At 36.4% G+C, this 25,462-nt stretch overlaps 1 protein-coding gene across 5 annotated transcripts in view; it reads right to left on the bottom strand.

The window, feature by feature from the left end:
* Positions 1–1,786: 1,786 nt before the first annotated feature.
* The window catches only part of ACSL3 (acyl-CoA synthetase long chain family member 3), an 80,646-nt gene continuing 56,970 nt past the window's right edge, over positions 1,787–25,462 (bottom strand). For all 5 annotated transcript variants that reach the window (XM_065526166.1, XM_005574429.4, XM_065526167.1 and 2 more), the window contains 10 exons: positions 24,386–24,536; positions 23,017–23,140; positions 22,697–22,768; positions 21,236–21,375; positions 18,768–18,940; positions 17,035–17,109; positions 15,134–15,325; positions 12,970–13,084; positions 11,568–11,725; positions 1,787–4,874 (listed from right to left, as the gene is read on the bottom strand). In XM_065526166.1, the coding sequence (XP_065382238.1) occupies positions 4,717–4,874; positions 11,568–11,725; positions 12,970–13,084; positions 15,134–15,325; positions 17,035–17,109; positions 18,768–18,940; positions 21,236–21,375; positions 22,697–22,768; positions 23,017–23,140; positions 24,386–24,536 (1,358 nt within the window). In that variant the 3' untranslated portion in view covers positions 1,787–4,716. The remainder of the gene's footprint in view (positions 4,875–11,567; positions 11,726–12,969; positions 13,085–15,133; positions 15,326–17,034; positions 17,110–18,767; positions 18,941–21,235; positions 21,376–22,696; positions 22,769–23,016; positions 23,141–24,385; positions 24,537–25,462) is intronic.

Genomic DNA, 25,462 nt, shown 5'->3' with positions numbered 1-25,462 from the left:
CCTGAAACCAGAAAGTTTAAGAACTACTGCCTTAATCAACATGTGAAAAACCATACAGGCGAGAAATCCTATGAACATATAGTATCTAAAATCTCTAAAGACTGCTCCTCCCTTATTCAACATGTGAGAGTTCATACAAGTTAAAAACCAATAACCTACGAATATAAAGAGGGGAAATCTTTAGCAAAAAGCGTCGTTTAGTAACCAGTAAAGAATTAATACTAGATAAACTCCACAAATGTGGCCAGTGTGGAGAATTTTCCCCTTGTAGCTTGGAGCTTGATGAAACACGAAAGAACTCGCACTGAGAAGAACCCTACAAGGGCAGACAGTGTGGGAAAACCCACAGCTATAGCTCTTCACTCTCTCAACATGAGAAGGTACATTCCAGAGAGAAAAACCATAAGTGCACTAACATGGGAAAACTTTCAGCACCAAAACATTCATATGGGAGACAAACTTTGTTTCTACAAAAGTAATCCATGCAGAAAAGTCACTTTCTTATAGAATAACAAAAAACCCACACAGAACAACCTTTCTTCACAAACAAATGAGAATGAATCTAAGAAAAAAATCACCAAATGCAGGAAGTTGCTTTTGAATGAATCCCACCAAAGGCAACATAATTCAAAAGCACTAAATAAAGACACTAATGGGGGTTTGCTGAAAAGCATTTTGAAAAATCCAAACCAGAAATAGGCATGTAACATTAGAGGATACGTATGCACTGTTATAATTTTGTTAACATTTCAATTCACTCAAAACCAGTTACTCAACACCTCCTCTGGGGGCCATGCATGCACCATGTTAAGGCATCTGGTAACAGAGGCAATTCTGAGACGGACAGGCCCTTGCGGACTATATGCTTGCGTGTGGACCAACTAATTAGGAAGAAAACAGAGGCAGATTTTATCAGATTGAAGATAATGTTATTAAATAAATCAGGCTATATATCAGCATATAACCTGTTTAATGTTATGCCATAAAAACCATTCCATGACACTATAGACCAGCCTCATTCTAAAATCATTTGCATATTTGGTGTGGTAGAAATATTAAGTTACCAATATTTAAAAGAATTACCTGAGCAAAGTTAACGAAGAGAAATTAGGCACAACTGTCTAATGCAACACACACAGCGAGAAGATGCCAAATGTTTATGTAAAGATACCTTTAACTCGTTTTGTTACAGGATGACACAGAGACGAAAGTATGCTATGATAAAGTTACATACACCCACAAATACTGACTGGCAGTCAAAGATGGGATGGGTGAGGGAGATTCGTTTCCAAAATACAGCATGATACAACTCTTCCTCCCACAATCATTGGATTAAATGTTGGCACAAAGTTTAGATATTTCTGCCACATTGTAGATTCTACACCAATAATTTTGATGCCAAATTTTAATTTACCATCTCCATTCGAGATTTTATGCTGTATGAATATTTTGGAATTTAAAATTCTGACAGTATATCTTCTGGGCAGTCAAAACCAAAAAGGAGGAATGGAAAGGAGGAATTCAGAAAGGGTTAGGGAAAACTTAGAACATACAAAGGCTAGGAAACAAAGTAGATTATTAACAGAACTTCTAGAATAAAAAGTTTTCCTTTGGTTAGGGTGTTAGGTTGTTAGGCCAGGATGGAAAATTCCCCAAACTCCTTCTTCAACAAGTATTTCAGGAATGTCAATTAAAGTTTCACTTTTATGGAAAGAGTTTTTCCTAAAAAACAAAACCAAAAAAAAAAAAAAAAACCCAATATATTAACAGCTTTAATATCAGAAACTTCAATTTTTATATATCTTTATTCTTCAAACTTCATGTCAAATTACAAATAAATAGTCCATACCATGTAGCTCTTTATGATTTACATGTCTTCAGGCAGAAAACAGCAACAACCAAGAATACATCAGAAATGAACTCACAGTAAATAACCAATTTTAAGTAGAGAAAGGATATATGACATTTCAGTGTGGTCCAATATGTACACTGTTTAAAAGTGGATCCCCCTGTAAAACATCACAGATGTACATAATTCTTATGGAAAAAAAGGAGCCCACACATCAGAGATTTCTTAAAAATTTTTCAAAGTTGTATCACAGGGACTAGTTAAAAACAGTAAAATCTTGAGTATTTTAGCAGCAAACAAATAAGTTATTACAGGTTAATCTGTTTTTAAACGTTGCTGAAAAAGTTGCAAGCTTTAGAGAACATTACAAACATCAAATCCACTAGTGAAAAGCAAAGTAGTATTTAGAAAGTAGATACTACTTCAAGGTTTGTTCTGTGTCAGCAAAAACTTTTTAATGCAGTTTCTGCTAAGAAAGATGTCAGTGGAGGAGGGGTGGGAGAAAAATGGAGGTGGCCACCAGTCTTTGCTATAAGCTGCTAAACTTACTGGAACATGAAATGTTTACGAATTCTTCATACAGCTTAGCTTATTCCCAGTAAACAATAGTTCTTAAGAGCCATTCTTTTAGATCTATATCCTGTTGTCAAATATTTGTATTAGATTTAGCAATTTGAAATTCCTTAAAGTTTTCCTCCCCAAGTATCTCCTGGTTAAACCAGTGTTTCTTATATGAGTCATAATTGGGTGGTTTTTTTCATTGAACAATTTTTTCCTCTTGAAAGGGTAGTTTTAGAGGATATTATAAGTCACTAAAGATAGTTTTGCTTACAGAGAAATTTGTTGAAAAGGGGACTCTACTTACTTAATTTCATGTTCTACTGTGGCATCTGACACCTGCCAACTGACATTTTAGGACTGAAAGGAATTATAAACTTCATATGGGAAAACAAACCAAACTAGATAAAGTTTAAGCCTGCCTCATTAGATGGTTCAATCAGTGATCAGCTACTCAAGTCACAATTATCAGTATCTCTCCTTTGAAGCATTAACACTTTTTTCCTAGATACAATCTCCTTTTTCAATCACCTGAAAGCAAACAATTATTCTAAAGACAAGGCATCGGAAACAAATTCTCTCCACCCACCAAGATTTAATTTGTAGATCACAACATCCTCATATAGAAGTTCCATTTAATATTTTTACTTCTTCTTGGCAGTTATCCCAAACATTAATATTTAATTATGAAAAGAGAAAAGCATTCAAAACATAATACAAATATACAAGAATACAAGAAAAGTTTAAAACAAAACAAACACTGTATTGTAATGTCTCCACACAGGATGCTTGTGATGTGACCACACACTACATGGTCCTGGCTGCTCCAAACACTCCCCTTACTTTACACAGACCTAGGTTCATCTTTGTTTTTTTTCTTTTTACTGCCTTTTGATGCCTACAGTAACTGAGAATCAAGAAAACAACTAGTCTGACATGAAAAATGTGGTGCCTACGATTTAACGCCTGATTTGAGCATATCTTAATTGGTGTACTATTGCTTTTGATAATCCAGAAATAACAACAGACAAGCAGTAACATATGAAGAGACTTACTATGTATCACACAAGCAGTGTTTCTGAATCACAAACAATTTCAACACTGACATCAAAACCTATAAATTAAATCTTAACTCACATGGTTATAAAGTTAAATTTTCATGTATCTTAGTGAGAATGCTATTATCAAATGCATTCTAAATTATTTCATTTTCTAGTGTAGAAAGGTTATGGTAGAAAGGATAAGGTGCTTTTTAAATAAGCTACCACTGACTCTCTCACACACATCCATACACGCATCAGTGCAAACTATGAAAAATACTAATTTTCAAATGAGATATATGATTATCTAGACTAAAAGGAGACTTTGGGATAGAATAATTTTCCATGACTAATTTGTTTATAAATATAGATAACTCGATGTACATATAGGCAATGAAATATTCAAAGAATAACTTTATATACTCTTTTAAATTCTATCCTCTCTTTCAGAATTGCTTCCACTTAAGTTTGGACATTTTCTAGTTTCGACAGCTGAATAGAAGACTTCATTGAACATTCTGATAGTAAGCTACTAGAGACTAATTATCATCTGGTGCTACATGTGCTGTGTTATCTCCCTTACTATTAAACTATAACCCTCTCTTGCTATTTTGTTTCATGCATCACCAAACTTTATTTTTTCTAATAAAAAATAAATATATAAAGAAGACACTGACAGGCATATATTCACAAGATCTCAATTTCTTAAAACATAAGTACGGGTATATTTATTTCTCTCAAATGCATACAAGACAATAATTACACAGCAACAAATCTTTTGTTCAACAATGATTTGATTCACAAGCATTTGAAATTTACATAATTTCATATCAATACCCTTGTATTTTTAAATACAGTAAGTAAAAAAGCCCCCAAATAACCAATTCTTATATTTCCTATTTACCCCTCTATACATCCAAACTTTAAAAAGTTACAAACTGAACATTATACAGAACATATAAATCATGTTTAAAAACTTGAGGTTTTAAAATCACTGCTTCCCCGATATGATTCAGAAAAATTCTCATACTGACAAGTACAGTCATAGGTGGTAAAGTAAGTTGGTGGCGGGGAAAATGAAAGAAGAGACAGACACAAGTTTTCTGTCTTAATGTTTTACTAATCCTGTCAGTTAAAAATGGTGACGTCATGAGAAGTAATAGTTTAATATGAGGAATGGAGTTTGCCTCGCAGCTTGAGACATGCATTTCAAGTATTTTCCTATTTGATCTGAGCTCACTGTAGCAAACTGATGCCAGAAGAGAGTAATTATTTTCTTCCATACATTCGCTCGATGTCTGCCTGGTAATGTGTTTTAAGCTCTTTGCGTTTCAGCTTGAAGGCATCTGTCACCAGACCAGTTTCAGGGGTCCACGGTTCAGGGCTCAAACGAATTTTTACTGGAATTTCGAACTTTTCCAGACTTGCTAAGATGATTTTAAAAAAAAGAAAATGTATTTAAGTTCTTAGCAAATGGTGTCACTTCCCCACTTTTTGAGTACCCATCAAAATGCACAACCAACAAGTGAACCATGCATGTCACTTCTAAAGAATCCACTCCTCAAAATACTAACGTAAGTAAAACAAGAAACTACTTAACAAGTCCCCACCAAGAGGAAAATGAGCTAAATAAAATATGATAGAGGGACAAAACAGAACATAATTCTATCATTGAAAACGATGGCTCATGCCTGTAATCCCAGGAACTTTGAAGGCTCAGGCAGGAAGATCGCTTGAGCCAGGAATTTGAGGCCAGCCTGGGTAACATAGCGAGACCCTGTCTTGTCTCTAAAATAAATAATTTTAAAAAAATTTTTAATAGAAATAAAAAATAGGAGCTGGGTATAGTGGCATACACTTATAATACCAGTTACTCAGGAGGCTGAGGTGGGAGGATGACTTGAGCCCAGGAGATCTGAAGATGCAGTGAGCTATGATTGTGCTACTGCACTCCAGCCTGGGCAACAGGATATCTAATAGGATATCCAATAGGGTATCCAACAGGTATCCAATAGGGTATCCAATACAGTCATGCATCTCTTAATGACAGGGATATGTTCTGAGAAATGCATCACTTGGCAGTTTTGCCATCATGTATATAGCCTATGGCCCCTTGGCTACAAACCTGCACAGCATGTTATTGTACTGAATACCACAGGTAATTGTAACACAATGCTTAAGTGTTTGTGTATTTAAGCATATCTAAACATAGAAAAGGCAGTAAAAATATATTATAATCTTCTGTGACCACTGTCATATATGCAGCATAAATGCATAATGTTAGGTTTAAAAAAAAAAAAAAAGACAAGTTCCAGCACCGGCCACATAAACTTATATGCACCTAGATGTGAGAAGGATACATACACCAAGCTATAAACTTCACGCCTCTAGAGCCCGGTATCCAGGAGAAAAGAAATGGGGAAATTCACTTTTTCCTTTACATCTATTTGTTTTCTTTGAATTTATTATACAGAGCACATTTACTTCAGAAATTAAAAATAATAATGTTTAAGACAAATTATGTCACTGAACCAGGATATTCCCTACAAGCTATGTGGAGACAGAATGCCTGCTCACTATTGTGTTCCTAACATATTGCCTAATACTCAGGAGATTCATGAGAGTGCAAATGTAGGGAGAAAGGAAGGGAAGAAAGTAAAGCGTTTAAAGGAGATTAAGGGGCAGATGTAGTTTTGAAAAACCGTATGTCATCACTAGGACTGACTTATTTTTCTAAGCATTCGTTCAACAAATATTAAACACCTATTACTACATGTAAAGTGCTTTACTAAACATTCTTTTAAAAATATAAAAAATGACGAGTTTCTGCTCTCAAGTGGCATGCAATCTAACAAAGGGAAATGGGTAAACAGCTAGCCATATGACACACAAAAGAAATGTGTTAAGGAGTGATGTCAGCAAGATGACAATATAGGAAAAGACAGTCTCTCCTTCCTCTACAGAAACATGGATTTAACAATGCTATATGGGCCTATTTGTTGCCTGTGTAAGAAACTCAGAAACCAGTTAAGAGGTTCCTGCACTCCAGTACAGCAGGAAACCAACCACATCAAAGGCTGATAGAAAAATGCAAGGCATTCGCTTGCCAAAGACTCTCCCCTCAGCACAGTACAAAGTAATAAGGAAGAAATCCCTAACTTCTGACTTCTCCCTAGGGAAGAGGAGGAGTGGAACATACACCCAATATTCTGACTTCTGTGGTGCAAGGAACTTGCTTCTGTCTTTCCTGAATCTAAATAACAGGAATAGGGCACCAGGTTGGGAACTGTCAAGAACAAAGATTAACATGCACCAGAGGCTGCAGTATCACAGACACTAGGTAGAGCTCCAGTACCAGTACCATGGCTAACTATAGCACCAGTGAGGCCACAATATCACAGACAGACACCAGAGGGAGCTCCTGAGTAGAAACCAGCAGATCTCTTGAATTAGACTGTACCCGACAAACCCAAAAAGGACACAGCCTCAGAAAAGGCTTAAGATGGCTGGCTCTAGAACTCGTAGTAGGGCTGACTGGACAAAGTCCTCTCAATACAAAAGCAGACTGTAAGACAGAGAAAGGTAGCTGATTTTTCAAATTGCTGACATCCCAACAAAAATAAAGACATACAAAGAAATAGAAAAACATAGGCTATCAAAAGATCAAATTAAACCTCCAGAAATAAACCACAGAAAGACATGGAGATAGATGAATTACCAAATTCAAAATAACTGTCATAAGAAAGCTCAATGAATTACAAGAGAGTACAGATAGACACCTGAAAAAAAAACAAGAAAACAATGCATGAACAAAATGAAAATATAAATGAAAGAAAATTTTTTTAAATGAAGAACCAAATAGAAATTCTGGAACTAAATACAATAAATGGATTGAAAAATTCACTAGAGGATCAACAGTGACTTGATCAGGTAGAAAAAAGAATCTATGAACTCAAAGACAGAACTTCTGAAATGAGTAAGAGGAGCAAAAACGTAAAAATGAGGAGAACCTAAGGAACGAATGGGACACCATCAAGTGGAAAATGCTCGCTATAGGGGTTCAGAAAAAGAAGAGAGAAAGGAGCACAAAGCCTATTTGAAGATATCATGGCCAAAACCTTCCTATATCTGAGAAGAGAAATGGGAGTATAAATTCAAGAAGCTCAAAACACTCTACTAGGAAGAGAACTACACCAAAACACACTTGTAATCAAGCTGTCAAAAGTCACAAAAAATCTTGAAAGCAGCAAGAGAAAAATGACTAATCACATACAAGAAAGCTCTCACTGAACTATCATTTATCAGCAGAAAGCTGGCAGGTTAGAAAGTAGTAGTATTCAAAATACTGAAAGAAAAAAAAAATTGCCAAACAAGAACACTGTAACCTAAACCTGTCCTTCAAAAATAAAGGAAAAATTAAGACTCCTTGATAAACAACAGTAGAGGGAGTTTATCACCACTAGACCTGCCCTACAAAAATTAATACTTCAAATTAAAGCAAAATGAAAACAAACAGTAACACAAAACCATAAGAAACTACAAGACTCCTTGGTAAAGGTAAATACACAGGCAAATACAGAATTCTGACAGTAATCTGATATAGGTGCATAAGTCACATTTAAATCTGTATAGAATTTAAAAAACAAAGACATAAAAAGTAATTATGAATCTATATTAATGACTATACAATAAAAAGGTCTTTTTTGAGGGAGTAGCAGAGATAAAGGAGTCAAGTTTTTATATGAGATGGAAGATTAAGCTGTTATCAAACTAAAATAGACTGTTATTTTAAGATGTTTTATGTAACTGCATTGACAACCACAAAGAAAATGTCTATAGAACATACACAAAGAAAAAAGACAAGGGAATCAAAGAATGTAATTATACACACAAATAATGAACAAAACAAAAGAAGGCAGCAAGAGAGGAAAAGCTACAAGATATACAGAAAATAGTTAACAAAATGGATATAGAAAAGTCTTTCATATCAATAATTACCTGAAATGTAAATGTTGATTAAATGCCCAATTAAAAGATACAGATTGACCAACTGAATATAAAACAAGACTCAAGTATATGTCATCTACAAGAAACACACTCTAGATCTAAGGGCATGCATAGCCTAAAGTGAAGGATGAAAATAGATATTCCATGAAAATAAGAACCTAAAGGGGATGGCCATACTTAAACAAAACAGACTTTAAAACAAAAATTGTCACAAGAGACAAAGAAGGACATTAATTATAATATAATGATAAAAGAGTCAATTCTCCAGGATGATATAACAATTATAAATATACACATAACTTGAGTTTCTAAATACATGAAGCAAACACTGACATAACTGGAGGGGGGAATAGAAAGCAATACAATAATAGTAGGAGACTTCAATACTCCACTTTCATTTATGAGTAGAACAATCAGAAGAGCAATAAGAAAATAGATTATATGTAGACAACTCTAAAGACACACACACACAACCTTTATAACCAATAAAGATTCCAGCAAAGTTGCAGGATAAAAAAAAATCAACATGAAAAATCAACTGCATGTCTATACACTAACAGTAACTGTTCTCAAAAAGAAATTAAGAAAACAATACCATTTAATGTAGCATTAAAAAGGATGAAATACTTAGGAATAAACCTAACCAAGGAGGTGAAAGATTTACACCCTGAAAACTACAAAATGTTGCTAAAAGAAATTTTAAAAGACACAAATAAATGCAATGTCCTGATAAGGTTTGGTTCTGGGTCCCCACCCAAATCTCATCTCAAATTATAATCCCCATAATCCCCACATGTCAAGGGAGGAACCTGTTGGGAGGTGATTGGATCATGGGTGCGGTTTCCCCATGTTGTTCTCGTGATGGTGAGTGAGATCTCACAAGATCTGACGGTTTTAGGGGCTCTTCCCCCTTCGCTCTCTCTCTTCATTTGCTCTCTCGCCTGCCGCCATGTAAGATGTGTCTTTGCTTCTCTCTCCCTCTCCCCTTCTGCCATAATTGTATAATAAGTTTTCTGAGGCCTCCCCCAGTCATGCAGAAGTGAGTAAATTAAACCTCTTTCCTTTATAAATTACCCAGTCTCTGGTATGTCTTTATAGCAGTGTGAGAACAGACTATTACATGTTCAGAATTTATAAGAAACTTGCACAACTTAACTACAGGGGTGAGGTTGGGGGGGATCCTGATTTTAAAATGGGCAAAGGACTTGAATTGACAATTTTCTGCAAAAGATACGTAAATGGCCAACAAGTATATATAAGAAGCCCAACATAACTAATAAAAAGAGAAATGCAAATCAAAAACCACAATGAGGTATCACTTCACGTCTGTTAGAATGGATATTAGAAAAAAATATATATATAACAAATGTTGGTGAGGATGTGGAGAAATGGAAACCCTTAATACTGTTGGTGGGAATGTAAATCAATAGTCATTATGGAACAGAGTACAGAGTTTCCTGAGAAAATTAAATACAGTATTAATAACTGCCATAGGATCTAACAATCTCATTTCTAGGTATACATTCAAAATAATTCAAAGCAGCATCTCAAAGACATATTTGCACATCTACGCTCATCACAGCATTATTCACAATACCCAAGAGGTAGAAGCAACACAAATGTCCAAACATAGATGAATGGATAAAGAAAATGTGCAATATACATACAATGGAACATTATGCACCCTAAAAAAGAAAAATCCTATCACATGGTACAATATGAATAAACATGAAGATATGCTACACTAAATAAGTCAGTTACAAAAGAATAAATACTGTATGATTCCACACGTATGAAGTACCTCAAGTAGTCAAAATTTTAGAAACAGAAAGTAAAAAGGTGGAGGGAAGGGAGAGAGGGGGAAGGGGAATTAGTGTAATGGGTATAGTGTTTCAGTTTTGCAAGATGAAATAGTTCTAAAGATCAGTTGTGCAATAATGTAAATACACTAAACACTACTGAATTGTACACTTAAAATGTTAAGACAGTAAATTGGATGTTATGAGATTTTTACTACAATAAAAGAAAGAAATACGCAAAATTAAAGACATAAAGTGCCTTGGGAGTAAAAAAAGATGTATTAACTCTAACTTGTAAAAGTAAACATAGAAATAATACACAAGGTTTGAGTCTTCAAAGATTAAAAGTATTTCAGGAGTGGTTTCCAAAGGAATATACACTATGAGCAAAACCAGTAAGGCATGTACCACAGGGCTGACTTAAAAGACTGAGTGGAATCTGACATTACTGAAATGTGAAGAGACTAAAAAGTAAATGCTGGAGCCTGGCATGGTGACACATGCTTGTAGTCCCAGGTACTCAGGAAGCTAAGTTGGGAGGATCGCTGGAGCCAGGCTGGTTCAAGACCAGCCTGGCCAACATAGTGAGACCTCGTCTCAACAACGAAATAAAAAAAAAAAAATTTTTTTTTTTTTAATTAGCTTGGCATAGTGGCATGCACTGGTAGTCCTGGCTACTTGGGAGGCTGGGGTGAAGAATCGCTTGAGCCTGGGAGTTCAAGGTTGCAGTAAGCTATGATTGTGTCACTGTATTCCAGTTTGGGCAACAGAAGAGACCCTGTCTCTTAAAAAAAAAAATAATAAATAAAAAATAATTCATGTTTGTTTTATGCTTGACCCAACAACTCAAAAGACACAGATGTTTTGATTAAACCAAAAATATTAAACTAGTCTTCGGCACCCCTCACCCCACCAAAAATGGTTATGAAGCTATTAGTACAACCAACCACCAGTACTCTTCTAACATTGTATAAAGTTTCAAAAGGAGTTCTGGCCTAATCACTATGGGCTAGTGTGGCCAGGAAGCTGGGCAAGGCCTTGAAGAACAGCTGAGAAAAGAGAAAGGGTCAACCCAGAAAGCAAAGGTTGCAGAGACAAGAACATTCAAGATACATGTACATCAGTTTGGTGGGAGAGGAAAATTTGTGTAGCAGGGCTTGATTGGCGGACTGATAAGTTTACTCTTCCATATACTAATGGTAGAAATGGTTTCTGAGCAGAAAGTGATGAACCCTAAACCTTAAAACAGGTTGAATGCATGTAAGTACTCTCTTCCCATCTCAGTTCTTACTATCAGTTTAACCGAATACTCACCTGAAATAGCAGCTTCGGAAAGCACTTTAAGTACCTCATTTTCCATTTCACAACTGTTACACAGCTCCTCCCAAGTCCCTTTAAGTCCTTTCTTTCGAGCTAGTTCAGTTAGTTCCTTTTGATTTGGCACAACAAATCCAATGACATAAGAATGATAACTGAAATATAGAAAGAATAACTTAGATAAGGAACAAAATGGTATACTGTGTTAACTACAGTTATTATTGCAGTGACAAGCAGTAAATAACTCCTCACTATTTTTTTTAAATGCATGTGCCATACTTGGCACTGGCATACCCATTTCATGCAACTGCCAGTTTTACTGTTTGACTCATAATATGTTCCAATGCTTTGGCAGAGTTCATTGCTAAATAAATCTCAATCTGACATTTCATGATAAACTTCCACTATGAAAAACTGTTATGAAGAGTGCCATGTACACATTTAAAAAGTTACAAATATTAGAAAATTCATCTTTAAACCTTATCAGTATTTCATAGCACGTGTTTTAAAAAACTTAAAATCTAACATAAATTTAAAACTATCTAAAAAATTCAGCAATGAATCAAAACGACGTGAATATATTCATTTTTTTCTTTTGTTATGAGAATTTGTATTGATAGAGGAACTCTATGCCCAATGAAGGCAGATACTTTTTTGAAGGCCATAAAACAGTAACATCAGGAAGAGGATACTTCTGGTTACTATCACATAAATAAATTCAGAACTGTACCATCACTAAAGAAAATACTAAATGGCTAAAGACTGGAATCATTTATAAATAAATACAATTCATTTCTAACTTAGGCTGTACCCCCAACGTCTGTTTCTAAATTAGTTTTTCTGGTAACAGATTTTACTTTCTCATAACAATTCATGTCAACCGTCGTAGTCAGGTTCCCAGCACCCTCATCATCATCACGAGGTGGGGATGCTGTGCGTTAGGTTGCAGCTTAACACAGCTTACAGTAGGAGCCCCAAGACCTGCCTGGAGTGCCGAGCAGGCTCAAGTGTAGAGTGGGGGTAAGCACTAAGCAGCACACTGCTCACTGCCACTTCTTTACTCCCCATTCCTCTGGAGTAGTTCTGTGAAGCTTCCCCTCCTGAGGGACAGGTAGGTAGGGATACCAAGGCGGCAGGAAGGAAGATTTTATTTTCTTCACCTCCCTACATGGGACACTGCAGTGAGACGTAAAGCAGAAAACAGACACAGAGAGAAAGACTGGGGAAGCCTTACGAGGAAAGAGTCAGCTAATGGCTGGAATGAGGAGGAGGCTGTTCCCACAAGTAACAGATAGGAAGAGTTCTCGGAACATTTTTACAAAGAAGGTCCATACAGGTAGGAAATGTCTATGGACATCAAATGTTTTAAGCAAAAGCAGTATGAATTCCATGTTCTTACCTGTTTGCATATGCACAAATGTTATCTACTAGTGGAAGATTCTTCAAAGCTGCCTCTACTTTCCCAAGAGAAACATATTCTCCTGCCTGTAGTTTTACGAGGTCTTTTTTACGATCTGCAAAACAGAGAAGAAAGGTGGAGAGGAGAAAACAATGAGTAATAATATTAATAACATTTAATACATCTATAAATACTGGCCATTCTCTAAGTAATTTGCTATCAAATTGTTTAAAACTTTGCAAACTTAAGCATTAATGGTTATGCTGAAATTAAAAGCACATATTACAATTAGGCCCTAATTTTTGTACTGCTAAATACATGGTTTTAAAGAAAAACAGGCCAGGTGCAGTGGCTCACACCTGTAATCCCAGAACTTTGGGAGGCCGACGCGGGCAGATCACTAGAGGTCAGGAGTTCGAGACTACCTTGGCCAACATGGTGAAACCCCGTCACTACTAAAAATAAAAAAAATAAGCTGGGCGTGGTGGCGCACACCTGTAATCCCAGCTACTCAGGAGGCTGAGGTAGGAGAATTGCATGAACCCAGGAGGCGGAGGTTGTAGTGAGCTGAGATCATGCCACTGCACTCCAGCCTGGGTGACAGAGCAAGACTACATCTCAAAAAACATAAAGAAAGAAAACCAATTAACTTCTACTTAATGGACTCCATTAGCAGGGCTTCAAGTATGTTCTTCTGAATGAGTTTATTCCTGGTATCCATTAGTACCAGGCAGGTGAGGAAGATATTCAATGCCATCTGCAAGCTCACAATCTATCTGGAGACATGCATAATGCAAAAACATACTACTTCAATACACTGGTACTACAATGGTAGCACTAAGGGTTAAGACTCTCCAACCTGGGGATTCGGAAAAAATTCTTGCAAGTGAGGGCTGAGCTGAGGGTTGGTTGGTTGGTTGGTTGGTTGGTTTTGAGATTTTGAGACAGGGTCTCACTCTGTTGCCCATACTGGAGTGCAGTGGCACAATCACGGCCTCCTGGGCTCCTGTGATCCTCCCACCTCAGCCCCCTGAGTAGCTGGGATTACAGGCCTGAGTCACTACGCTCAGCCACTTGAGCTGAGTCCTAAGGGAAGAGTGAGAGGTAGTCAGGTGGAACAACACTGGCAAAAGCCAGAAAAACATCACCTCTAATTTCAGCTGCATCAAGGAGGAGGAGGAAACAACTGACGATGAAGGAGAAGATGCGAAGAATGTTAACAGGGGCACCCTGCACTGAGCTTCTAGGAGACATTAAATGGTTGTGGCTGGTAAGATCCATGTTTAGTGATTACATGGTGGCAGTGAGAGGGTGTGTTTAAGGAGGTAAGCATGGTGACAGAGAAGAAATTCTTGGGAAAGGGTGGCAGAAGGTATATGCCTGACCAATGATCAGGTAAGAGAGACAAAGAGAGAAGAGTAGGATTTTGAGACATAGCTCATAAAATAAACTAGTGAGATATAAAATAGGAACGGGAAGCTGACTGAAGAGAACAGTCTTGAGTCTCCTCCCAGGCTTCCAGTTAGCAAGACAGGGACAGAAATGCCATTAACTTTTTTTTTTTTTTTTTGGATAGAGTCTTGCTCTATCGCCCAGGTTGGAGTGCAGTGGTGTGATCTCTGCTCCCTGCAAGCTCCGCCTCCCAGGTTCATGCCATTCTCCTGCCTCAGCCTCCCCAGTAGCCGGGATTATGGGCGCCCGACAAAGACACCATGCACGGCTAACTGAAATGCAATTAACTTTAAAAAAAAAAAAAGAACCTAAAAGGAGAAGCAGAATAAGGTATTTTTCAACCCATATGAGTCACAGCACTTGAGCTGCCTGGCTTTCCTTTGTTCTCCTGGGCAAGGCACAGGTGCAGTTCAGACTGTGAGAGCTCCATCCACTAACCTCTAGATGTCAGAAACGCAGGCAGGAAAGAATGACTAAGGGTTATCTAATAGTAATTTAGAATACCACTGCTGCTGAACCATCTTTGAGAACTCATAACATGTCAGGCCTCATAAATTCCACAGTCCATAATATTTTATATTAAAGGAGTGATGCAACAACCCAAACTAAGATTACATATTTATATTATTAAACACCTTCTCTAAATACATTGTACCTCTTATGTAAACTATTTCAGAAACATTCATTTTCAAAACTATATTAGACGACTTACCAATAATCTTTAAGCACCCATCAGGATCAAACTCTCCAATATCCCCAGTACAGAGCCACCTCTGTCCATTTTCATCTTCAAAGAAATCAGCTTTTGTTTTCGCTTCATTTTTGTAGTATCCCATTGTCACATTTTGGCCCCCAATAAGAATTTCACCCCTGGGGTGTGGTTTATCAGTATTAAAGTATCCACCTAATAAAATAGTAATTGAGTTAATTATTTTAAGTTGAGCTAAACACAACACATGAAAATTTGAAACTAATAGTTTCTAAATAGAGTCACTATTTTAATCCAATTAGAACTTCCCAAAGGAAAAAAGGCAGACACTGTGAACGAGCAAAGTTTATCAATTTAACAGTAGGCACAAAATCTCAGCTGCTAAACCATAAGCATTTATGTTTTCAAACTTCTATTCCAAGAAAAATCCAACATCTTCCATTTGTTGTATAAAATTACAAATACAACAGAAGACAAATTTGAAAGATTCTGCATTGTCTTAAATATCATATTGATAAACTGATAAAAGTATTAAGTCATGCAATTAATAGAACAAATCCCTATATAAAAATGAGTTACTGCTGGGCGCAGTGGCTCATGTGTGTAATCACAGCACTTTGGGAGGCCAAGGAGGGTGGATCGCCTGAGGTCAGGAGTTTGAGGGCAGCCTGGTCAACATGGTGAAACCCCACCTCTACTAAAAATACAATAATTAGCCTGCAGTGGTGGTGCACGCCTGTAATCCCAGCTATTAGGGAGGCTGAGGGAGGAGAATCGCTCAAACTCACGAAGTGGAGATTGCAGTGAGCCAAGACCACTGACACTGCACTCCAGCCTGGGCAACAAGAGCGAAACTCCAGGTCAAAAAAAAAAAAAAAAAGTGAGTTACTACATATTAAGATTTATTCTTACAGATAATTTCAAAATGACTCCAGGTCTAAATTTATTAAATATTTTCACTAATTCTGCTAAAGATAGCTAAAAGATATCCAAGCCTTAGAATCTTTATTTATTTATTTATTTAATTTATTTATTTTGGAGACAAGAGTCTCACTCTATCGCCCAGGCTAGAGTGCAGGGGTGCAATCTCAGCTCACTGCAACCTCCACCTCCCGGGTTCAAGTGATTCTCCTGCCTCATGAGGCCTCCCGAGTAGCTGGAATTACAGGCACACACCACCACGCCTGGCTAATTTCTGTATTTTTAGTAGAGACAGGGTTTCACCATGTTGGTCAGGCTGGTATCAAACTCCTGACCTCGTGATCCACCCATCTTGGCCTCCCAAAGTGCTGGGATTACAGGAGTGAGTCACCGCGCCCGGCCAGAATCTTTATCTTTACTTGATGTAGAGGAAAGGTGCGTCACAATAAAATTTGTGTATTTTGATAATTTGTATATTTTAACAGGATCAAATAAATTTTTAAGTGACCATTACTTTAAATGGCATGAGGATAAACAGACTTTTATGGAATTACAGTGAAAATTTCCTTCTGATAATACAAGGTTGACGCCCTCAGAAAAAAAGAAAGAAAAAAAATTATGTAAAAATCCACAATTTCATAAAATAAATTTTACAATTTTACTTCTGCAAAATAAAGTTATGATCACTCCTAATTTACTGACATTATTCACTTACTAGTACATTTCTCAAGTTTTTGCCACAATTCTCACTTGCATCTATGTAATAAGTAAAATAAAAACAATTACAGTTCCTCAGAAACATCTTTGAAACAAGAAAAATAAATGCATTCATATAGTTCGAGATAAAACACGTCTATTACAAAGGACAAAAATGAGCACTTATGGGTGTTTACATTCTAAAGGAAGAACGTGAAGCACTAATTTTAAAGTGATTCTAATTTTAAAGTTTAACACTTTAAAAATTAATGCTCTGTGGTTATTACCTTCCTCCCAGTTTTTTAATTTGATTTCACAGCAAACTAATGGTGCTCCCACTCGGCCAGTATTGTAGTCCCACACTAGGAATTAAATGAAAAAAAAGGTATTTGAGAACAGTAAGATAATACATTGCTTCATTTTTCTAAATTACCAAAAATGATTATTTATCCCAAGGCTGAGATATCCCCAGAGAATCCTTAAAAGCAGAAGTCACGTACTGGTGAAGCACAGGCCGTGAGGCCGGTAGAGTCGTACTTTCTGGCCTACATTGAGGGTTTTTTTTTTTTTTTAATTAGTTATTGCCATTCTTAAAAATCAGGAAATTTTAGATGTAAGTGTGGAAGCACCAGCAACAATGGGCCCACATTTTGGGAACAGCAGAACGGACAGCCTCCGTTAGATAGGGCATGCCTGCTCCTGTTCCTCCAGAATCAATCCTTACCCATCACATTGTCTTACATTAGGGCCCACTTGACTCATTTAAATAGGTAGCTGTCTGGTTCATGAGTTTGAAGTCCCTGTCCTAAAGGATGATGAAAGCAATGGTTTACATCTATTTTACTTTCTTATTAGGCCTCACAGATGTGCAGTACAAAACACCTCTCTAATCTTTTCCCATGTAATGTATCACCATTTCAAAGTGAGACCTCTGCAGGTTCCATCAGCTTATGCTATCATACCCTGTTTAAAATTAATACAGCAATAGCTCAAGAGGCAGGCTGAAGAAAAAGACTGGTAGCTTTCAAGGATGTGAGGAAAGAACCCTCTACTATTATGAATTACTACTGTATTATGTTTCCTCTTCAAAGACCAAATATCAGAAATGAAAGGCTGATATTTAATGCTTTAAAGACTTTCATTTACAACATAAATTGTTACTGATTAATCATTCAATTTGAATCTTAAAAATAGAAGAAATTAAGGATCCTCGGAAGAAATCCTATAAGCATGTATTTGAAGGTTGCTTATTTCCTACAAAACATGACTTAGAAGTAGCTTCCAAAAATACATAAAACACAGAAAACATAACCAAAAAACAGAAAAATGAAGTAATACGTGAAAATGGTATACAGAGGCACTCAAATAGGGAAAAATCAGTTATGAGGTTTTGTATCTATACATATATAGCAAATACAAAGTAGGAGAAGCATAGCTGTATCTTGTACCGGAAAGCAAAATAACTTTCTCCCATAAAAGGGACACATGAGGCCCTATGCGATTCATCTCAGAACTGCTAATTAGTTGGTAGATCTCCTCCTCAACCACAACCACATGATAAACTCTGGTAATAATATTCCCTAGACCTGAACCTAGCTCCTCTCTAACACTTACAGAAATCCTCATAAACATTTCTGAACCTGAGCCTTAATATACTTACTACACAAATAAACAAAAGCACCTTAATTTTCCTACATAAAAATTTAATCACTGATGTGAGAAAACAAATATAAACAAAACAGTCAATGTTTGTTACTAAAGTTTCTTTTCCAGAATGCTAAGTGGTTTTTAATATTACATATCAGTTTGATATAAAAACTTCTCTAGATGAATTATTTACTCTAGATGCAGCTAATACATTGTAAAAATTGGTATCAATGATCATAGTACTTGGGATTTACCATTATTCTGCCTCACAAACACCTTACTACTCTTCTCCTATATATTTGCAGAACGTATCCCATATCCCCAACAAAACGTCCGGCATCACACTCCAGCCTCTGATCATGGAGAACACTACCTTCTGTAATTGTTCCGGCCCCAGCAGATTCAGTGAGTCCGTATCCCTGACCAACAGGACAGCAGAAACAGATGTTCATGAACCGCTGCGTGGTTGCAGAAAGTGGAGCGCCACCACACAACAGGAGACGAATATTTCCGCCTAGCAAGCTTCGAACTTTCCGGAAAACAAAGCTAAAGAAAAAAATTAGAGAACCACAGGATTTTAAAACTGAATGGGATCTTCCAAATCACTGAAACTAATCCCCCCGTTTTGATATGAGAGATTTTGAGATGAAGTGACTTATCCAAGGTTACACAGCCAATGTGGAAATTCTCTTGAGCCTCAAATCTTAATTTTTTGAAGTTCAAAAAGGTAAAGAATTTATGATTTCCTCTTAAGAGCTTTTCAATTAATATTAAAATTTGAATTGTCAGGTTTAGTTTTATATAGAGACAGGAAAACCCTTGCTTACAGCCACTTATATATTATTATTTACGTAAAATATTTATCATATATCAATACTGAACAATCCTATCATCTTTATGAAATACATTTAAATCAAATTAATTTTTGCTTTAATGTACTTTATTAGAAATGTGTATAATTTGTATACAACAATCTGTTTTTAAAGTTTCACTAATTCAAGCTTTGAAGTGTTTACTGTTAAAAATAATCTAGTAAATTATCTGTGAAGCATCAAAAAAAGGAAACCAGTTAAACATCTAATTGATGTTTCTGAAAACACACTAATAAAAAGATTGCATGCTGCCTTGATCAAAAAGGAGAGGTAGTATCCTCTGGTTACCAAAATCCTCAGATGTATAAGTCCCTTATATAAAACGGCATAGTATTTGCATAAAGCCTACACATATCCTCCAAAATACTTTAAATTATCTCTAGATTACTTACAATACCTAATACAACATAAATGCTATGTAAATAGTTGTTATACTGCATTATTTGTCTTTTTCATTGTTGTATTGTTATGTTCTATTGTTTTTCTCCCCAGAATATTTTTGATCCATGGTTGGTTGAATCTAAAGATGTGGAACCTGTCGATACAGAGGGCCGACTTTATAACTCACTGAAGAAATAAGTAACGTAAGGCAGGATAAAAACTTACAAAGTTCTAAATTATGTGAAGCATCTGAAAACTATATTAATATTCCCATAAATAATACTTTGAATGTAATACTTCCATTTTCTAACTTCTAAGCTATTTCATGATAAAATCATAAATCTATGTACTCTATTAACACTATACAAATACAGGTTGGAACAAAACTGATCATTTAAAACTTTGAATACAAAACATTTAATTATATTCATACTGAAATAAATATAAAAGCAAAAGAGAAACTATTTCTCAAAATAATTAAAACTAAGTGTTCACAGAAAATATAAACACACAAATAGCAAAATCTTAAGTGAAAACACACTTATAATGACAATGCAGGTTTTTTTAAACTGCTCATACTGTTATACAGGTTTTTGGTTTGCTTGTTTTTTAAAGAGACAGAGTCTCACTTTCACCCAGGGTGGTGTGTAGCGGTGTAGTCATTGCTCCCAGGCCCAAATGATCCTCCCACTTCAGTCCCTGAAGTAACTGGGATTACAGATATGTGACACCATGCCCAGCTAAGCAGAGGAGTCTTGCTATGTTGCCCAGGCTCGTCTTGAACTCCTGGCCTCAAGCAATCCTCCCACGTCAAAATGGATTTCTTTCTTTTCTTTTTTTTTTGAGATGAGTCTCGCGTGCTGTCACCCAGGCTGGAGTGCAGTAGCACGATCTCGCTCACTGCAACCTCTGCCTCCTGAGTTCAAGCGATTCTCCTGTCTCAGCCTCCCTAATAGCTTGAGACTATAGGCACATGCCACCACCCCGGCTAATTTTTGTAATTTTAGTAGAGATGGGGTTTTGCCATGTTGGCCAGGCTGGTCTTGAATTCCTGACCTCAGGTGATCTGCCTGCCTTGGCCTCCCAAAGTGCTGAGTTTACAAGAGTGAGCCATCGTGTTCAGCCAAGATGGATTTTTTTTTTTTTTTTTTTTTTTTGAGACCAAGTCTCGCTCTGTCGCCCAGGCTGGAGTGCAGTGGCGCGATCTCAGCTCACTGCAAGCTCCACCTCCCCGGTTTGCGCCATTCTCCTGCCTCACCCTCCCGAGTAGCTGGGACTACAGGCGCCCGCCACCACGTCCGACTAATTTCCTTTTGTATTTTTAGTAGAGACAGGGTTTCACCATGTTAGTCAGGATGGTCTCGATCTCCTGACCTGGTGATCCGCTCGCCTCAGCCTCTCACAAAGTGCTGGGATTACAGGCGTGAGCCACCGCGCCTGGCCTGGGATGGATTTTTTTAAAGAGTTCTCTTGACTTTATGAAATAAAGTTATTTTTTATTACTATCTCAATTAATTGGGCTATTAATGTGAACTAAATGATTAAATCATCAAGGGGAGAAAGAAGGAGGTAGAGAGTCTTTACTTACCTGTTGCACAGTGGAGTATTACGTCCTTTTGAAATCTGTTCCATTTTGTAATTATAGGCCAGAATAAACAGATTACGTTGAAAACTACTCATTTCATTCACTTTATTCATGACATTTTTGTAGATCCGGTCCATGATCTCCTAAATGTATAAAAATGAGTTTTACATAGTTAATAATGATAACAGCTGCCTTACATATTCAAATCTTAGCATCAGATTAATATTTTTAGCAATATTAAGGCATTTTAAAAGACGTATTCTTCAACTGTGGATGTGCTTCAGCAAGAAGAAAAAAAAACTTTTTTGAATTTTTCAAAAAGATGTATCCTATCAAGATCAAACTTTTAAAATAGAACCACCATTACTTTAAAAATAAAGTTTCTACAAAAATAATTTTTAAAAGCAGAAATATATCTAGATACTCATATAAATTGTAAGATATTACTTCTTTATATTGCTTTGCTTATCTTACTGATTCTGAACTAAAACCTACTCACAAAATAAATGAACAACCACCTGAAATGGTTTTTCAAAATTTCCTAACTTTATCTTATGAAAGTATACAGAACCACATTCTTTGCTCACAAAAAGACCAAGCAACGTTTTGGGGTTTTTGTTTGGCTCTTTGTCTTTCGATACCGCACCAGGAAGCTTTCCTTGTCTGTGCTGCATTTTGCTGGCTAGTTCCATGACTGTGAAGTATACCTTAATAACTTAAAATAATGTTTCCTCCATAACTTTAAATTATATGTCATTTTTAAGTGAACTAAGAATTTAAGTAGGATACTAAAGAAACTATAATTATAGAAAGAAACTATAAAACTACTGATTATTTATATTTGACTTTGAAGTAACTATGTAATTATTCTTGACATAAGCATTTAGGTATCTGACAATAATTCCCATCATTTCCAAACAAACTCAGCCTATGTTATAAGGAGCCAGAAAATCACTGCTGTCCCATTTCCCTTGACTTATTCCCAGGCCCCTGTATTATGTAAGACGCACAGCCCCTCTTAAGTCATTCGAAGTTGCACCAGCTTCTCTGTCACTTTGTTTGGTGTTTAGACCACACTTTCCCTGAGGACTCAGGAGGTAACTATACAGCTTGCTTAAAAGGAGGTGATCTCTCACTTTCCCTCCTAGCTCTCAACAGGCTTCAAGTGTCGATGAATTCACAAACAGATGTCATGGAAATAATTTTTTATTTTAACAAGAAGGCATTTAGGGAAAGGAGCTGATAATTACATATAGAAGCTGAAATTAAGTTGAGTGCTTAGTAAATAAGAAAGCTAAAGCAGAACTGAAGAAATCCTGTAGCACCTAAGGCAATATTCATAATCAATAAGGAATAAATCCTACATAAACTACCTTGTCAACAATATATTTTTCACTAGCACTAATGCCTTGTAGCGGGTGACACTTCTTTAATACTCAATATTAAATAAGGGTCACTTCTTACCGGAACTGCTGCCATCAGTGTTGGTTTCAACATGGATGTATCTCCTTTGCTTCCTTTTTTAATTTTTGAAGACTATAAAATAAGAAAAAGTGATCTACAGAAAGTGATCCTTATTTTCAAAATTCAATGGTATTCTTAGATCAAAAAGTCAATTATAAATTATTTTAATGTACTTATAGTCTAAGAAGCACTTAAAAGGCTAAAGTTCATTTTAAAACGAACCATCGCTCAGTCATAATACACTGTCATACTGACTGAAAAAAACGCATTAAAATTCATTATGATTTTTTAGTATTTCAAGTCACAGACACTGAACTTACCTGATCTGCTAAAGTCTGCGGTGAAGAGTAACCAATGCGGCATCCGTGAGACAGACAGACAAGCTCAGCACTTAATTCTAGAACATGGGCCAGAGGCAAATATCCAATGTAGACATCTTCCTCTCTAAAAGAAAAGGGAGGCATCAGAAACAAAAGTCAGGAGCCATCTATGCCAAAAGTGCCCTATAATGGGAGCAAGCCTGAAAGCACATGGAAGGGCCCCAGGCATCAATTTGTTGGTCAAGTGTGCGTGTGTTTGTGAGAGCAAGAGATGAAGAGAGGACAGACAGACGCTGGGGATGTTAGGGAAAAAGAATTACAGTTCAACCTAAAAGCAAGGAGACAGACACGCTCAGGAAGGAGTGCTGTTTCCAGTCCTACTTAAAAGCACTCAGGAATTCTAAGCGCTGCTGAAGCAAAAGTACTGAGGCAGAAGCAGGAGTGGCTTAAACAAATAATAATACAGGGTTCTTTTGAAGAACAGAATAAATCATCCAAGGAGGAAATGGTCTTTACATCTAGTGGGTTGCCAACCCACTGCTATTTGCCAGAAATTTTACAGATAAGACTCTTGTTCTGGGAATTGGATTATGTAATAAATGAGAACTTAATATATAGAAAATATGTATTTGTATATGCTTCAAGAGTTTCCCCCACAACCAAAATATAGACGGCAACTGAGAAAAACCTGTAAGAAAATTGTTGCACTTAATTTTTTTCTGAAATGTATGCATACATAAGAGACATTTCTCCATCCCCAAGTTCAATCCCATAGCAATTATGTGTGTATGTGCGTGTATGTTTGTAATTTCTGTGCATAAAAGCATCAAAAATATCCAACCACTGTACCCTATCAGTCATCAGAATACCGACTGCATCTCTGGCAATGTTTCTTTGACAGTCCCTCAAACTTCCATCTGGTTTCTTCCATCAGTCTCTTTCCCACTCCACTCTACCTTCCGCTGCTACCACTGGAGTTTGTATTAACAAGAAAAATCGGAGACTGAATAGTGAAGCTCAACAAATACTGAGTGGATAATTTAAATTACCTGTTCACCTGAATTGTATTTAGATATAAAAACAACGACAGTGGCAAATACAAGCTGATTAAAATAACTTAAAGGATTTACAACTATAAAAAGTTAAGTTCTGTACTTTTTAAAACGTATCTATACGATATATTTTCAATCTCACAACTGTAACTATTTTGCCATTAATTTTAATCTTCTTTTTTATTTTTTAAGGAAATGCCTACTACAGACAGACTCTGAAGGACTAATTCAGCCTTATGTTAATAAAATGACACAAATGCTAACATTATAACAGACATAAATACTTAACTACTCAATGTTACTTTACTCTGACATACCCCAGTTCTGGAATCCTTTCTGCCATCCCAGTTATACCAGCAATAATGTTACTATGTGAGATCATGACTCCCTTTGGAAGTCCTGTGGATCCACTTGTGTACATGATTACTGCAATATCTGAGGGCAATGGTTTGCTATGAGGTTGGTTTTCTGCATTGAAGAGAAAAAACAAACACATACACTTTTATGAGATTCAGCTGTATCAACAATTTCTTTTCATTATCAATTCAATCAAATAACTCAATCAAATTGAGTTAACTCAATTCAACAAATATTAATTATACTGAGATCAACAAAATAGATCAAGTCCCTGCACTTATGGGAAATATATTCTATCGGGATATACAAACAGATTAACCTATGAAGAAAAATTCATAGCAAGTTTTCCTGCAAGACAAGGTGAGAAGACGACAATAGATGCTATTTGGATGGAAAAGTCTAGACAGCGTCTCTGTAGAGTTTACTTTAGCAAAGGCCTGAATAAAGTGAGGAAGGGAGCCATGAAAACCCTGGAACTGGGAGAAGAATGTTCTAATTAGAAGAAAATAAGGAAATGCAAAGACCCAAAGGTAGGAATGTGCTCAGCATATCTAAAGACCAGCAAGGAGTGTGGCTGGAACAGAGTGAGCAAGAGGAAGAGTGGCAAGAAACAACGGTCAAGTGGCTAGCAGGGACCACACATAGGACCTCAAAGGCCATGGGAAGAACTTTGGAGTACGTTCTGGATGTAAAGCAATGTTGTTTTGAACAAGAGTATGTTATTATCTGTGAAAAAAAGATCACTTTGGCTGCTGTGTGGCTAACTTTAGAAAGGCAAAAAAAGTATCAGGGAGACAAGATTATCCCAGTAATTCAACTAAGAAATAAAGGTAGCTTAGACTAGAGTATCTAGGTGTTTGCTAAAAATCATTCACTGCTTCAGAGTGCTGACTAACTTGGTTACACCCAGAGTCCTGCATTAAAAGACAATGTGAACCATTTGAAATCAGAAGACTACGAGCCTAAGGACAATAGCTGACAAGTTATAGAGGTGGCACAGCAGAAGAACAAAGAGAAATAGGTCGTGGTTGGCATTG

This window comes from Macaca fascicularis, chromosome 12 (assembly GCF_037993035.2).
Source record: "Macaca fascicularis isolate 582-1 chromosome 12, T2T-MFA8v1.1".
Classification (NCBI taxonomy): Eukaryota; Metazoa; Chordata; class Mammalia; order Primates; family Cercopithecidae; genus Macaca; species Macaca fascicularis.
Note: the sequence above shows the minus strand (reverse complement) of the source record. Positions and strands in the feature narration are given on the sequence as shown.